The sequence below is a fragment of the Myodes glareolus genome, chromosome 7 (assembly GCF_982192425.1).
Source record: "Myodes glareolus chromosome 7, mMyoGla1.1, whole genome shotgun sequence".
NCBI lineage: Eukaryota > Metazoa > Chordata > Mammalia > Rodentia > Cricetidae > Myodes > Myodes glareolus.
Genome location: NC_142032.1, coordinates 56,535,548 through 56,550,636, shown reverse-complemented (window position 1 = coordinate 56,550,636; position 15,089 = coordinate 56,535,548). Strand labels below are relative to the sequence as shown.

Here is a 15,089-nt window from a genome sequence, read left to right as displayed (position 1 = left end):
CCGGATTTCAGCCTGTGTCGGCGCCTATGGTGGAGTTAGTGGCCTACCACTGTCTTAAATTCCACCCCAAACTCCAGGTAATGAGGAGTTCTGCAGTCCCTCAGGATGGGAATAGCACCGCATCTTTGGGTTTCCGCCCTCTTCCCAACCCCGGCGATTTGCAGATATAGGCTGGCCAGGCTTCGGGCTCTGCTTCCTTCTCAGTTTATTAGTCCCCACCCAACCACCCATTAAGTCCCTCCACTTCAGCCTCCATTCCCCTACTGCCCTGCCAGCAAGAGCAAGGGGCCCTCCTCAGTGCCAGGGCTTATTCAGTCCATGCCAGCGCCCTGGTGCTCAGCTGAAGCAGCGACCAGGTCTGGCGGTCCACAGCAGTCTCCGTGCTCGGGGAGCAATTCAGGCAGGCGTTGGCGTAGAAAATGTGGCGCCCTCAGTCATCGGGGGAGCAGGCTAGGGGCAACTGATCTGGGCTGCCCACACTACCAGTGCTGGAACTTCCATCGCCTAAGTCGCGGGGCCCGCACGGGGGCAGGGCGAGCTCGGGTGTGGGCCCGGCGCCTGAGCCCACTGCACTGCCGGGGCCACCGCGGGGGCCCCACTCTTCGCCCAGTGCCAGGCAAAGCTCCTTAAGCGCCAGGTTTTCCCGCAGCAGCTCCTCCTGGCGGCCTTCCAACTCGGCTAGCTTCTGCCAACAGCCACCCAGGTCCTCGCGCACTGCCCGGGATGCTTGGGTCCCGAAGAGCTGCCACTGGCGCGCTGCACGCCGTCCCCGCTGGCGCTCCGAGTCCAGGAAACAGCAGAGATCGCGCAGCTCCCGGTTCTCCGCCTGCAGGCGCCGGTTGAGCTGTTTGAGCTCACGGATCTCGCCCAGGTGACCCTGCAGCTGCCGATTCACCTCCTGCATCAGGCGGCCGCGCTGCACCAGCGCTGCCAGGCGCGCCGCCTCCTCCCGCCGCAGGCGCCGCACCAGCTCCTCCTTACCCAAAGCCGCCATCTCCTCGTCCGTCAGCTCCTCCAGGCCTCCTGCTTCGGCCTCCATGGCTGATCAGGCAGCTGCAGCATCGCCCGCCCGCCGCCGAGGCTCTGGAGCCCCTCCTCGGGCCGGTTGCCGCTCAGGCTCCGACCCGGGCTCTGGCTCTGAGGATGGCAAGCTGTGGAGGAGGCAGTGTAGGATGCAGCAGCCACCCCGGGGTGGGCACGAGGCAGGGCGCGCGCCGGGGCGGGGCCTCTTGATGTTGAAGAAGGACAGCCAATCCGGAAAGTCTCCTGGGAAGGGGCGGAGCCTAAGGCTATAGCGCCTCGTCTCTTCCCACTCCGGACTTGGGTGTCACGACCCTCTAACGGTAGGGACTTTTTCTGTCCTTCCCTTCTATGGTCATCTCCGCAGAACATAAAGGCGTTGTGGGATTCCATGTCCCAAGTCTCCTCAAGCACTTTTTGAGAACCGTTGTTCAGGTGTCTCCCTTTGACTCCTGCCCACCCAGCAACAGAACTTAAAACAGATGGCTTCCCAGGCTCTTCTTCCTTGGCCAGAACTTTCAAGCATCACTCCCAGCCACTCCGAATCCAGAGTCCAAAGGTCCTGGCTCATTATCAACCAACCCTCCCTCCCACGGAGCGTTTCCTGCCTGCCATATGGGCCATACAAAGAATTTGTTTGTTTAATAAACTTTTGTTGTATGAAAGGCCTTGTGCAGAAATAAATTTGACCAGAATCCTCATCTTGACCCAAAAGGACAAAATCTGGTAAAAGAAGAAAAAAAGAAAAGAGCTGTGAGTGGGGTCTGGAAACATAGCTCAGAAGTGCTGCTCCTGGAAAGAACCTGAGCTAACCCAGACTTCACTCCTCCCGCTAACCCAGCCTTTACTCCTCCCGGTTGTGAGAGCTGTGAGTCTCCATGGGCACACACATAAAATCTGAAATAAGAATATCTTTTAGGCGAGAGAGAGGGGGAGAGCATCCAAGTTCACACTGAACATATGGCTCAGCGCTAAAGCACTTGCCTAGCAAGGCCCTGGTACATTTGTGAACCATAAGAGAAGGATGTGATGTAGAAGTGGTCTCTGGGAAAATATCTGAGGGGACCTAAAAGATGCATAAGACTGCTAACAGAGTTCCAGGACAGACAGAGCTATGTAGAGAGACCTTATGTCAAAAACCAATGCCAAAGATTGCCAATAGAGAGAACAGATGTGAGAGAGGCAGAAAGTGTGGTAAAAGACATTGGTGCCCCCAAAAGCCCAGCTGCGTGAGGAACAAGTGAGGATAGTTCTGAGATCTTGATACCTGTAGGTGAACGGAAGTGGTGAGATGCTGGGGCTTTGAAGAGCTTGTGTGCTGCCTAGAAGTCAAATTCCTAAGGACTTGCAATGCTAAACTGGAGGCTTTCCAAAGGCCAGTAAAAATTTTAAACAGGGAGCCAGGCAGTGGTGGCGCTTTAATCCCAGCACTCGGGAGGCACAGGCAGGTGGATCTTTGTGAGTTCAAGGCCAGCTTGGTCTATGGAGCAAGTTCTAGGACAGCCAAGGACTACACATAGAAACCCTGTCTTGAAAAATAAAAAGAAACAAATAAATAAATTTTAAACTGTGAAATAACATTTTAATATGTTTTGTCTTGTTTGATATAGGGTCTCAATATGTAATCCTGAATGGCCTGAAAGTGTTTATGTAGACCAGGCTGACCTCCAATTCACAGATATTCTTTGTGTAGGAATTACAAGCATGAGCCACCTAGGAAAATACACATTTTTTAAAAGACTGTTAAAAGAAGCCAGTTGTATTGGCATATGCCAGTAATCCCAGCACTAGGAACGGGGATGGGGGGGTGATGCGGGTAGACAGGAGCGTCAGGAATTCCGAGTCATCCTTCCCATAGCAAGACCAGTCTGAGCTGTAGGAACAGACTTTGTCCCCCCAAACCCCAAGAGAAGCCTTCAACTGTGCTATGTGGGGTAGACTCTGGCAGCAGGGTATACACAGGATGAATAACTATGTATCAATGAACAAAGAGAGCTGTGTAGGAAGACTAGGCTGCCAGTACGTGGGCAGAAAGGAAGAAGCAGACAGCAGAGGCACCCAGCAGGCACATCGATAGCTCTGAGTGCTTCAAAAGAGGAATCTGGGAGACAGCCCAGGTTTCTAGAACTGAGAGGATGCTGACTGGGGGTGAGAGAGATCTCTCTAGAGCCCCTAGAAGTGCTGTTTCTAGGGAACAGAGGTGGAGGGAGAAACTTGTTAACCAGGATGCCCAGAACCTCCTGCCTTCTAGGCTCCAGCTAAACTGGCTTGTGTAGAGTTTTTTAATTTATGTTTTCTCAAGACAGGATTTCTCTGTATAACCCTGACTGCCCTGAGAAAAACTCACTGTAGGCCAGGCTGGCCTCGAACACCACCTGCCTCTGCTTCCGGAGTGTTGGGATTAAAGGTCTGTGCCACTACATTGCTGTTACGGCTGACTTTTTGCCCCCTCTGAGAGGATTTCTCTGTGTGTACCACTGGCTGTCACAGAACTCACTCTCTCTAGACCAGGTTGCCCATGAATTCAGAGACCACCTTCCTTATCATGAATTCACAGACATGTGCCACCGTCTCTTCAGGGCTTCAGGACTGACTCTTTTCTTTTGTTTGTTTCATTGTTTTTTGGTTTTCAAGACAGGGTTTCTATGTGTAACAACCCTCACTGTCCTGGAACTAGCTCTGAAGACCAGGCTGGCCTCGAACTCACAGAGATCCACCTGTCTCTACTTCCCTTAAGTTTATTTATTTATTTATTATGTATACATTGTTCTGCTTGCATGATGCCTGCTGGCCAGAAGAGGGCATTACAGGATGGTTGTAAGCCACTATGTGATTGCTGGGAATTGAACTCAGGACTTATGGAAGAGCAGGCAGTGCTCTTAACATCTGGGCCATCTCTCCAGCCCCAGGTCTAACTCTTCTTTTATTTTTTTGTTTTTTATTTTGTTTTTCAAGACAGGATTTCTCTGTAGCTTTGGAGCCTGTCCTAGAACTAGCTCTTGTAGACCAGGCCTCCAATTCACAAAGATTCACCTACCTCTGCCTCCTGAGGGCTGGGATTAAAGGCATGCGCCACCACCGTCCGGCCTGGGGCTGACTCTTAAACACTGGGTATTTGAAAATAGAATGAGTCCTTTTTTGTTTTGTTTTAGTTTTTTAATATTTATTTATTTATTATGTATACAATATTCTGTCTGTGTGTATGCCTGCAGGCCAGAAGAAGGCACCAGACCCCATTACAGATGGTTGTGAGCTACCATGTGATTGCTGGAATTGAACTCAGGACCTTTGGAAGAGCAGGCAATGCTCTTAACCTCTGAGCCATCTCTCCAGCCCCTAGTTTTGGTTTTTTGAGACAGAGTTTCTCTGTGTAGCCCTGGGCGTCCTGGAACTCACTCTGTAGACCAACCAGGCCGGCCTCAAACTCAGAGTTCCATCTGCCTCTGCCTCCTTAGTGGTTTAGTAATTAAAAAAGTAAATTATACTTAGGTGTATGTGTAACAATGCATGTGTGGCGGTCAGACGTCAATTCGTTGACGTTGGTTCTTTTTTTTACAGTGTGGGTCCTGGAGATCCACCCGTCAGGTTTGGTGGATCCTGTGTCAAAGACAAAGAAGACAGTGGAAAGCCTTAGCAGATAGATGGCCCTGCAGATGCCTCCTTCCAGGAAGAAAGAAAGACTTCAAGAGAAGTCACAGCTTGTGTGGGAGTGTAGTAAAACCATGTGTTGAAAAACCATAGTGGGGGCTGGAGAGTTGGCTCAGTGGTTATGAGCAAGAACTGCTCTTGCAGAGGAGCTGAGTTCAATTCCCAGCACCCACATTGGCGACTTCCAGTTGCCTGTAATTCTAGCTCCAGGGGATCTGATACATCTGGTCTCCCAGCGCAACTGTACTCACGTGCACATTACCCCCACACACACCCCCGCATACACATAGTTCAAAATGATAAAAATAAGATACATGGCGGGAACAAGAAAGACGCTCATCTGTCTGATGGACTATGTAAGCAGAGCCACAGGCACTCAGCGATTTAGGATAAAGCCTCAGAAAGATTCTAATTTAGGATACAGGTCAAAATTGGGAGACTTTGAGAGACCTGAGAACATGGAAGAGACAAAAGAAGGAAATGGGAAAATCTGTAAGACAGGCGAGCCTGGGAAAAGGCTTTCCGGAGTTCTACAGAGAACCTCTAGCAGGGGTGAGAAATGAGGGCAGAGCAGCTTCCTCCTATCACTCCGTCCCGGAAGTGGTCCTTCGCTGGCTCCGGGTGCCCGGAGCGAAATCTCCGCACTCCCGGAAGTGGCTCTGCGGCTGCTTGCCCGGCCCGGGGCCGTGCTAGCTCCAGCTCTGGGCGAACGCGGCCCGGGCATCGCCATGACCAGCGAACTAGACATTTTCGTCGGGAACACGACCCTTATAGATGAAGACGTGTATCGCCTCTGGCTGGATGGTTACTCAGGTCTGTGTAGCACCCTCCCGGGAAGCGGTTGTTTTGGGTGGGAGAGGGGGCGTGGCCAGGATTTAGGCTTCACTTAAGGAAGTGAACTGTCAGCTGGGAGTCAGGGAGGGAGAAGGATTGGAGCTGGAACCCCTGGAGGGCTCTGGGTACAGCAGGGTTGGACCTTATGGTAGTGCCCTCTCCCTAGTGAACGATGCGGTGGCGCTGCGAGTACGCTCCGGGATCCTGGAGCAGACCGGCGCCACCGCAGGAGTGCTACAGAGCGACACCATGGACCACTACCGCACCTTTCACATGCTCGAGCGGCTGCTGCACGCGCCACCGAAGCTGCTGCACCAGCTCATCTTCCAGATCCCTCCCTCCCGACAGGCGCTGCTCATCGAGAGGTGCTCACCTGGGGGACGGCGGAAATGTCAATCAGTTTGACTTTATACCCACTTTGCAGGGTGAAACTGAGGCTCAGGGAGGATGGGACATACCCAGGAAATCAGAAAGTTAAGAACAGAAGGAACCAACCCCAGACTCCTTCCCCTTTCTTAGTGGATCACCAATAATGTCCTATTCCTCCACAAGGTACTACACCTTTGACGAGGCCTTTGTTCGGGAGGTCTTGGGCAAGAAGCTGTCCAAGGGTACCAAGAAAGACCTGGATGACATCAGCGCCAAAACAGGAATTACACTCAAGAGCTGCCGAAGGCAGGTGGGTTCCACATATCTACCATACCCCACCTAGCCCACCATTTGACCTTCTCCTCACTGCCCTAGCTCCCAGTGCCCTGGCTCCACTTCCAGCCTGTGACTGTGGAAGCGACTTCTTCCTATGGAGTCTCTTCTCCATCCACTTCCCATCTGGCCAGAGTGACTTTCACAGTCTCAGTTCAGACCGTGGCTTTCCTTTGCTTATACGTTGTTTTCATTGACTCCCATTGTCCTCTACGTACAGCCTCTGGGTGTGTCCCCACAGACCTCTCTAGGCTTACATTTCTTGAGCCCCAAGCTTGTTTTTGTTCATGGTGCTCCTGCCTAGAAGGTACTGTTTTCTTGACCATATCTACCCCTTGGAATCCACAGCTGGGACCTAGGTGCTATCTTATCTGTGCACCTTTTTAGTAGCATCTGTGGTAGTACCCATGAGCCTTTTCTTCAAGGGAGAAGTACCAGGATGTAAAGTGGTCTCAGGTAACTGTAAGTCTGACAGGCAGACCTCTGTGAGTTTGAGGTCAACTTGGTCTATATAGTGAGTTCCAGGACAGCCATGACTACACAATGAGACCTTGTCTCAAAGCCCAAAGTCATTTGTTGAAGGAGTAACTAGTGTGAAATCAGTACATGCCCACTGGATAGGTGGAGAGGAGAGGGAGAGGCCCCCCACCATGCCCAGCACCCTTACCAGCCTCCTTCCTCCCAGTCCATGCCCAGCACCCTCACCAGCCTCCTTCTTCCCTTAACTGCCCTACAGTTCGACAATTTTAAGCGAGTCTTCAAGGTGGTGGAAGAAATGCGGGGCTCCCTGGTGGACAACATCCAGCAGCACTTTCTCCTCTCTGACCGCCTAGCTAGGTGAGGGGCAGCCCTCTCCTACCTGCATCACTTCCTTGAGCCCTTACACTGGTACACCTTCCCCATCCTTACCCTTTCACCTTCTGACTGTCCTGAAGGAAGGATTATTCTATTAATGATCTGTAAACTGCATCAAATTGGTCAGGGTTAAGGCATTTGTAAAGCATTTAAAACATACTTGGAGCTGGTGGTGGTGCATGCCTTTAATCCCAGCACTCGGGAGGCAGAGGCAGGCAAATCTCTGTGAGTTCGAGACCAGCCTGGTCTACAGAGTAAGTTCCAGGACAGGCTCCAAAGCTACAGAGAAACCCTGTCTCAAAAAGAAAAGTTATTTAGTAAGCTTACTGTGTATAGAGAATGTATTTGTGTGTGATAAGGTGACATTTCTAGTCCTAAGAGAGCCACTGTCCCCTGTCTGCAGAGATTATGCAGCCATCGTCTTTTTTGCCAACAACCGCTTTGAAACAGGAAAGAAAAAGCTACAGTACCTAAGCTTCGGTGACTTTGCCTTCTGTGCTGAGCTTATGATCCAGAACTGGACCCTTGGAGCCGTCGGTGAGGCCCCCACTGACCCAGGTGCCTGAACATTCCCTACCCTCTTGGGGACTGATTCCCTGCCAGCAGCTCTTCCTGTAGCTTCCACAGTACCCAGCATCCTTCAGCCCTCAGCCCCAGCACCTCTCCATAGAGTCCATTCACTCTGCACACACCTTGTCACCACTGTGTGGCCTGGGGTGTATCATTCCCCTCCATCTCTGAGATCCCAGGGAGGGAGTGCTGAGGGAGGTTCAGGGCCTCAGAAGATGGATTCTCATCACCCACAACTTCTTTCATGGTCTCCACAGACTCCCAGATGGACGACATGGATGTGGACTTAGACAAGGAGTTTCTCCAAGACTTGAAGGAGCTCAAGGTTCTAGTAGCTGACAAGGACCTTCTAGACTTGCATAAGAGGTGACTTTGGGAATCCATGAGACAGGGTATAAAATGGTCTCCAATGGTTATAGGTATGACCATATCTTCCTACAGCCTGGTGTGTACTGCCCTCCGGGGAAAGCTGGGTGTCTTCTCTGAGATGGAAACCAACTTCAAGGTCTGTGACCCTGTCCAGGCCCTTCCCCCTAAAGTGTCAGGAGCCTTCTGTGTTCTGTCCCCGCTGGGCAACTCTGCTCATGCCCGAAATTGACCAGCAGGTGGCACTGCTGCTCTCTATCTGCCTGTGAGGGGGAACCAAGCTCATAACAAAAGGGACTTGATTGAGGGAGGTGGATAGATTTGGGGAGGGGCCTGGCCCTCCCCCAGCCTCAGTGCTCAGCCTCCAGCTTCTGGGGCAGAAGACAGAACTCCCAAGATCCCTGCCCCACAGAATCTGTCCCGGGGGCTGGTGAATGTGGCTGCCAAGCTGACCCACAATAAAGATGTCAGAGACCTATTTGTGGACCTTGTGGAGAAGGTGAGTAGTCCCGTCCCACCACAGCCCCATCCCCAGCCTGTCCTGTCTCTGAGCATCTCTGCTGATGTTACTTGTTCCCTCGGCTCTACAGTTTGTGGAACCCTGCCGCTCTGACCACTGGCCACTGAATGACGTGCGGCTCTTCCTCAACCAGTATTCAGCATCTGTCCACTCCCTGGACGGCTTCCGGTGAGAGGTGCCAGGCCTGCTGGCTAACTTATTTGCCCTCCAATAGACTCAGAGTTTGCTATTGAACTACCCTGTGAGTAGAAGTTCCTGCTCTTTGTGACCTTGGGCAGGTTACCTACCCTGCCTTTCCCAAATGAGGATAAACTAGAAGGCTAGTGAGACTTTACGGACACTAAATAGCCTAGGGTGTGACTTGGTAACGGGATGCTCATCCACCGTGCGCAAGGACACTAACTAACCTAGGGTGTGACTTGGTAACAGTATGCTCATCCACCGTGCGCAAGGCCTGAGTTCAGTCCTCAGCACTGTGTGGGGAGTGGGAAAAGGAAGCCAGGCATGAGGGCTCAAGTCTGTAATCCCAATACTTCGGAAACTGGAGCATGAAGATTGCTGCTGTTTTCCAGGCCAGCCTGGGCTATAGAATGAGACTCTGTCTCCAAAAACAAACTCTCGAATTTATATATGTGTATGTGTGTGTGTGTGTGCATATATACACACCAATTAATATATGATTTCTTGATGCGCGAAGGTCTAGAAAGCACTCATAGCAGTGTGTCAGGCATGGTGTTGACTGAACACCAACTATTACTGTTGTCATTTTCATTGCAGGCACCAGACCCTCTGGGACCGCTACATGGGTACCCTCCGTGGCTGCCTTCTGCGCCTCTATCATGACTAAACATGACTAAAAGCCCTTGCCCATCCCCACTCCGGCATACCCTGACAATAAAGTTGCCATACGTTTGGAGACTGGTCCTTGTTCCTAGTTGAGGAGCGCATGGGGACTTTCACAGTGTGCACCAATGTGTTCCAAGGGCCATCAGTGTTGAGGATGTTTGTATTAGCACCTCAGGGACTGACTGGATCATGACCCTCCCTCTCCACATCCCAACTGAAACCACTCAGGAACCAGGGATCATATCTAGGTTTATGAAGCCATACAGAGAGGATGGAGAAGCCAGGAAGAACCTCAGGGTCAGGCTGACGAGGACAGTGGCCAAGTAGGAGAGGCTGAGTGCTTGCTGCTGGCCTCAAGGTGGGCAAGAGATTGGTGACTTCTTAACCGGATGGTCCACATGAGCGGTGATTGGGTACTTGGTGATACCACAGCCGTTGTTTCCCCGGTATAGCCTGAAGTAGCCCTAAGAAATTAGGGGGTGTCAGTGCCAGAAGGCAGAGAAGAATCTAGCCCGCCCCTCCCACACCCCACTCTCCTCACCTTCTCGCCCCATTCAGCTCCCCAGGAGTTCTTCAGGATCCAGTATGGGACCCAGCGGCGGGGTTTGTGAGCCTGGGATGAGACTGTCCCTGACTGTATGCCCTCCTTGTCTCTGCCAAAACCGACCAACAGGACAGAATGGTCCACGTGTTGGGGATCACAGTTAGTGTGCGTGGCCTTGATCACACCCTTCTGGTAACCCTGCAGGGGTGGGGGATAGAGGAACTGAGTCCAGGGCCTACTCCAGTCTGCCCCTTCTCTGCCCCCTGTTCCACCCACCTGGAGTAGCTTCATGTTGATAGTCACGGTGATGGGGCCATGGGTGGCCAGGTAGCCTGCAATCACTGGAAATGGGTAATTACTAGAGATTCTTGAGTGCGCCATCAAGCCCTGCCTGCCCCGAGATTGCTGCTTTCCTCACAGGGTAATGGACTTTAATTGTGTCTCCCATAGCCAGGCCTCCAGTCTGCTTTCTCCACCCCCACACCCGTGTCCACCCTGACCATACCCTGCTCATTACTCTTCAACATGGTGAAATCTTGGATCCAGGCCACCTTCTTGTACTTCTTGGCTAGGCACCCACGGGGGCTGGGGCGTCCCTGGAATGGGTAATCCTTTTTGCTGGCCAGGCCACCTGAAGACAAGCAAGACCAGGAAGGGGTCTTGGCTACTGAACACCCTCCATCCCCACGGTCTTCCCACGAGTTCTGGTACTCAACTGTTGTTGAGGACAGTCATATATGCGTCCCACACAAAACCGCCCTGGCAGCCATTTCCACAGCGGTCACAGTCCAACAGCTCTGGGACAGAGAGGGACAGAGTAAGTGAGTAGGCGCCTAGGCCATCTTTCCCTGTCACACATCTTCTCCCTGCCATACCCTGCACAGAGACTTCCACAAACTGGTTGTGTTTGATGTGCCACAGGGCCTCAATGTTGTCCGCTGCTGCCATGGCCCAGCAGCACCCACAGTTTTCCTGAGTGGGAAGAGGGTGGGACAGGGTAAGGTATCAAGGCCTGGACCTCATCCCCCCACTCAGGGCAGGTTGGGCAGATACCTGGTTCTTGATGGATGAGATGATGTTTTTTGCCTTACGCCAATCACAGCTGGGGGGCACTGGTCCCCCCCACTTTCTAGACCTTGCCTTTTTGACCATGTGGGGGATCCTTTCAGGCGCCCTCTGATGCCCGTAGAGTTGAACAAACTCCTCCTCTGGGGACAAACAAAGTCACGGAGGTCACAAATTTGACACTTCTATATTCTCCCTTCCCAGCTGGCACAACCTTGGCTTGTCCCATCCCTATGAAACATTCAGAGGCATCAGGCAGGATGAGGCCTAGAGAGGTTCAGCTTGTATCTTCCACCCCTGGCCTGTGAGCCAAGCTGGGACACAGGCCATTGAGTTCCTGCCTTGTGCTCTGAGATTTGGGGCAGTCACCCAGGCTGCTCTTTAAAGGGGGAGATTTGCTCTGTCCATCTGCCAGACACCCCACCCACCCATCCCCTCTGGGCCAGGAGGGTCTGGTACCTGTGAGGTCACTGAATGGAGTCTCCCCAAACTCTGCTGTGCCCAAATCTTCCTCCTGCAGTCGTTGAGCCTGGGCCAAGTTGTGGGCAAAGATGTCCAGACGGCGAGCATACTCTAGACCAGAAAGGGGTTTTTGCAGGCTGGTCTCGGCAGGAAGTGGCCACTGGTTGGGTCACCCACACCCACCCAGGTGAGTGCTGGCTCTTTCCTATAGCCCCCACCAGTACCACCCCACTGTGAGAAAGTGGTTATCCAGCCCACATGTGGTTAGAATTTCCCCCAGTGCACCAAGAGGCCCACTCTAGAGGGAAGCTGAATAAAACCTCTATAGGCAGTATCTCAGAAAGGAAAGTTGGGGCTGGAGAGATGACTCAGAGGTTAAGAGCACTGGCTATTCTTCCAGAGGACCTGAGTTCAATTCCCAGCAACCACATGGTGGCTCACAACCATCTGTAATAAGATCTGGTGCCCTCTTCTGACATGTAGGCAGACATGCCAACAGCATGTTGTATGCATAATAAATAAATAAATCTTTTTTTGAAAAAAAAAAGGAAAGTTAAAATGGCTGGAGATGGGTTTCCTGTACCTGTGGTTATACCCTCCCTGCCACCTCTTCACACATCTGACCACAGGCATGGGGGTGAGTGACTGGGTGTGGGGATGGAGCATAGCACATGCACACAGATACAAACACACACACACACAGATACAAACACATACATACACACACAGAGAGAGAGAAAGAGCCTTCTGTGGGAGATGAAACCCCAGAGTGAAGGAGAGAGCCAATAAACAGGGCAAGAATGGGGGACAGGGAGTTGCCACCTTGGAGACAAAAATGAGTGTCCTTGGGTATTTGCTGACTGAAATGTGACTAGATGGTGGTCCTCCACGCCCTGCCTGGAGTCACAGGTGACTGGGTGACAGCAAGTGAGGATCATGCTGTGCCCACCATACTTTGGGGAAGCCAAGGCGTACACTGCGGGCCCTGTTTCCCATTCTGGCCTGGGCCAGGTCTTTTCCCCATCCCACGCCATAAAGTCATCTCTTAGGTAGACAGGAAATGGGACTGGAAACATCTGTGCTCATGATACCTGCTTCGTTTGAGTAACTCCGGTTGTACTTGGTCTGGAACAGCTTGAAGACTTCTGTCAGCACCAGTGGTCGGGGACCTGCATCCTGACAAGGAGTTAAAGTGGGGAGCGGCGTGGGAAAGAATCATTGTAAACCCAACCTTGTCCCCAACCAAGGTATAAAGACAGGGCTAAGGGGTCACCAGGCATTCTCTTTTCTCAGTGTGAGCAACCACATGTTAGCCTCATCTGCTCCCTCTGAGAAATGGGAAGGGAAAAGTCACACAGGACAGTTCACCCCTGTAATTGAATGCTCATTCCAGTATTTAAGAGGTTGAGGCAGGAAGACAGCTGAGAGTTTTAAGCCAGAGAAGAAGGCCAACCCGAGCTACAAAGTAAAACCTTTTTTTTTTTTTTTTTTTTTTTTTTTAAGACAGTGTTTCCCTGTGTAACAGCCCTGTCTGTCCTGGAACTCACTGTGTAGACCAGGCTGACCTCGAACTTACAGAGATCTGCCTGTCAACATTCCCTGTAAAATCTTGTCTTAAGAAAATTAAAAATAAAGAAGAAAAATGTGCCAGTTCATAAAGAGAAGACCCCAGGCACGGGTTGGGCAGGGAAGGGCATGGTGAGCAGGTTAGAGCATTTACCTTGAGGAGGGAGTCGCGGCCTTGCCCTGCCGCCAACAGGACCAGAAAGTAGGAGAGGTGGACAGTCAGTGTCATGGCGCAGCCAAGAGTGCTGGGGGGCAGGAAGCTATGTAGACCAAGTTGCAAAGGGCGGGGCTAGAGAAACCACGAGGGGAAACCAGGTTCGAGGGGGAGGGTAGACCCTCCTCCACCCGCCTGGCTGGCTAACTGTCCCCCACCAACTTCTTTTCAATAGCAGCTCCTAGCTACCCTGTTCCAGACAATTCTAGGGATATAAAGACCAATCTCTCTTAAAGGAGACAGGGCGGCAGATCTAAGTGGACAGTGATGATGCCACTATCACCGCCATGATGGCACACTTAGACAGGACAAGCCACAGTGCCTGGTGTTTGGACAGGAGCGAGTGGTGATCTGCAGCCTTTAGGGACTCACTCTTGCTCCCCCTGTGAAACTCAGTCAATGTAAGGGCCACCTTCTTAAAGAAACCTACTCTGCTTGAGACCCCAGCCTCAGGTTAACAGATTATAGCCCCTTGAGCCATTTCAAACTTCTGCCCACTCATCTCCCAACCACACAGAAGTATCCAATCTGTCTGTGTCTAGATCATCGGGAAATGTGGGGCAGGCTCAATGAGTATTCAGTTTGTTTGGGTTATTTTGTTTATTTGATGTTGTTGAGACAAGGTCTCACTATGGAACCCTGGCTGACCTGAAACTCTCCAGCTGTGTAGATCAGGCTAACTTTGAATTCACAAATACTTGCCTGTCTCTGCCTGAGTCCTGGGATTAAAGGCGAGGGCTACCATGCCAGGAAGTTTCAGGGTTCTTTTGTGAGGGAAGGAATAGAAGGACTGTAGCCCAGCCTGGCCTTAAACTCCTTAGGTAGATGGGGAAGACCTTCAATTCCAGGCCTTCCTTCTTAGACTGAGCTCTTTGGTTACAGACATCAGTGCATATTAACTGACTGAAAACTTGTAGTTAGCTTCTGTCCCATTTTTCTTCCTTGATATGGTCTATGAATGAGGAGAAAGAAAGACAACAGAAAGTATCACAGAAAAAACAAGCCCAAAACTTGTGTGGCCGGGAGCTGGGCAGGCCTTCAGACCTGTTAGCTGCCACCTCCATACTGAGTGTGTCCTTGGGCTAAAAAAGCTCTCCCCCACCCCCCACCAACCTCCAGACTGGGAAACAGTAGTCAAGACCAGAGACAGGTGCAAAGAGCTGGCTTTCCAGGGCCCGCGGTTGAGCTGAAAGGGGAGGGGTCTGGCCCTGGGAGTCATTCATTTTCTTGCTTCCCACCTTCTCTCTTCTTTATTATGTTATGTTATTATTATATTATGTTATGTTCCATTAAACTCCATATTTCTCCTGGGGACGGGAAACTGGGGGACTATTTCAAAAATAATGCTGACAAAAAAAAGAAATGAAAATAAATACATAAAAGATAATGCTGTTTTTATTAAAATGCAGTAGATAGGGTATCCACAGATGACTAACCCAATGGTCCTGGAGCTCAGTTATATGCCCCCAAGTGGATCTTGTGCTGTGTGGTCCCTATAGGTGCCCTGTGTTGTGGAGGGCTAACAGGAAGGGGCTAGGGGCTTTTTTGCTTGTCCCCTCCATCTCTCAGACATAAGCTCTGCAAGGACAGGTTTTGATGTGTTTTGTATCCTTGGTGCCTGGGACCTCTGATCGTTAGTGGCCACTCAGCAAGCCCTTGAAGGGATGAATGGCTCTCTCCCTCCTGATCACTTGTTCATATTTATCCTATTGCTCCTGCCCAGCAACCAGCTGTGGCTGGGCTGGGAGCCCAGAAACCTCACTACTCATTCTTGCTTTTTTTTTTTTTTTTAATGTTCATTGGTGTTTGACCTGCATGTATGTCTGTGTGAGGTGTCAGAAGCCCTGGAACTGGAGCTACAGATAGGTGTGAGCTGC

General features: G+C 51.4%; 3 protein-coding genes across 5 annotated transcripts; 1 reads left to right on the top strand and 2 right to left on the bottom strand.

Moving 5' to 3' along the window:
* Window positions 1-188: 188 nt before the first annotated feature.
* On the bottom strand, window positions 189-1,219 carry Ccdc85b (coiled-coil domain containing 85B). Its single transcript, XM_048458380.3, has one exon. The coding sequence runs from the start codon at window positions 1,037-1,039 to the stop codon at window positions 431-433; it is 609 nt and encodes a 202-aa protein (XP_048314337.1). The 5' UTR covers window positions 1,040-1,219; the 3' UTR covers window positions 189-430.
* Window positions 1,220-5,313: 4,094 nt separating this feature from the next.
* Window positions 5,314-9,431, top strand: Fibp (FGF1 intracellular binding protein). Of its 2 annotated transcripts, none has more exons than XM_048458258.3 (10): window positions 5,314-5,481; window positions 5,669-5,867; window positions 6,055-6,181; window positions 6,941-7,041; window positions 7,463-7,596; window positions 7,887-7,995; window positions 8,071-8,134; window positions 8,408-8,494; window positions 8,586-8,683; window positions 9,293-9,431. In XM_048458258.3, the coding sequence occupies exons 1-10, from the start codon at window positions 5,397-5,399 to the stop codon at window positions 9,360-9,362; spliced, it is 1,074 nt and encodes a 357-aa protein (XP_048314215.1). In that variant the 5' UTR covers window positions 5,314-5,396; the 3' UTR covers window positions 9,363-9,431. The 2 variants fall into 2 exon arrangements, with proteins under 2 accessions (XP_048314215.1, XP_048314214.1); XM_048458257.3 differs by having other exon boundaries at window positions 7,463-7,617.
* A 162-nt stretch (window positions 9,432-9,593) lies between these two features.
* On the bottom strand, window positions 9,594-13,269 carry Ctsw (cathepsin W). Of its 2 annotated transcripts, none has more exons than XM_048458256.3 (10): window positions 13,153-13,269; window positions 12,524-12,608; window positions 11,430-11,543; window positions 10,959-11,113; window positions 10,781-10,877; window positions 10,622-10,702; window positions 10,423-10,536; window positions 10,182-10,246; window positions 9,903-10,103; window positions 9,594-9,825 (listed from the first exon to the last, which is right to left on the bottom strand). In XM_048458256.3, the coding sequence occupies exons 1-10, from the start codon at window positions 13,225-13,227 to the stop codon at window positions 9,715-9,717; spliced, it is 1,098 nt and encodes a 365-aa protein (XP_048314213.2). In that variant the 5' UTR covers window positions 13,228-13,269; the 3' UTR covers window positions 9,594-9,714. The 2 variants fall into 2 exon arrangements, with proteins under 2 accessions (XP_048314213.2, XP_048314212.2); XM_048458255.3 differs by having other exon boundaries at window positions 10,411-10,536; window positions 13,153-13,268.
* Window positions 13,270-15,089: the final 1,820 nt, after the last annotated feature.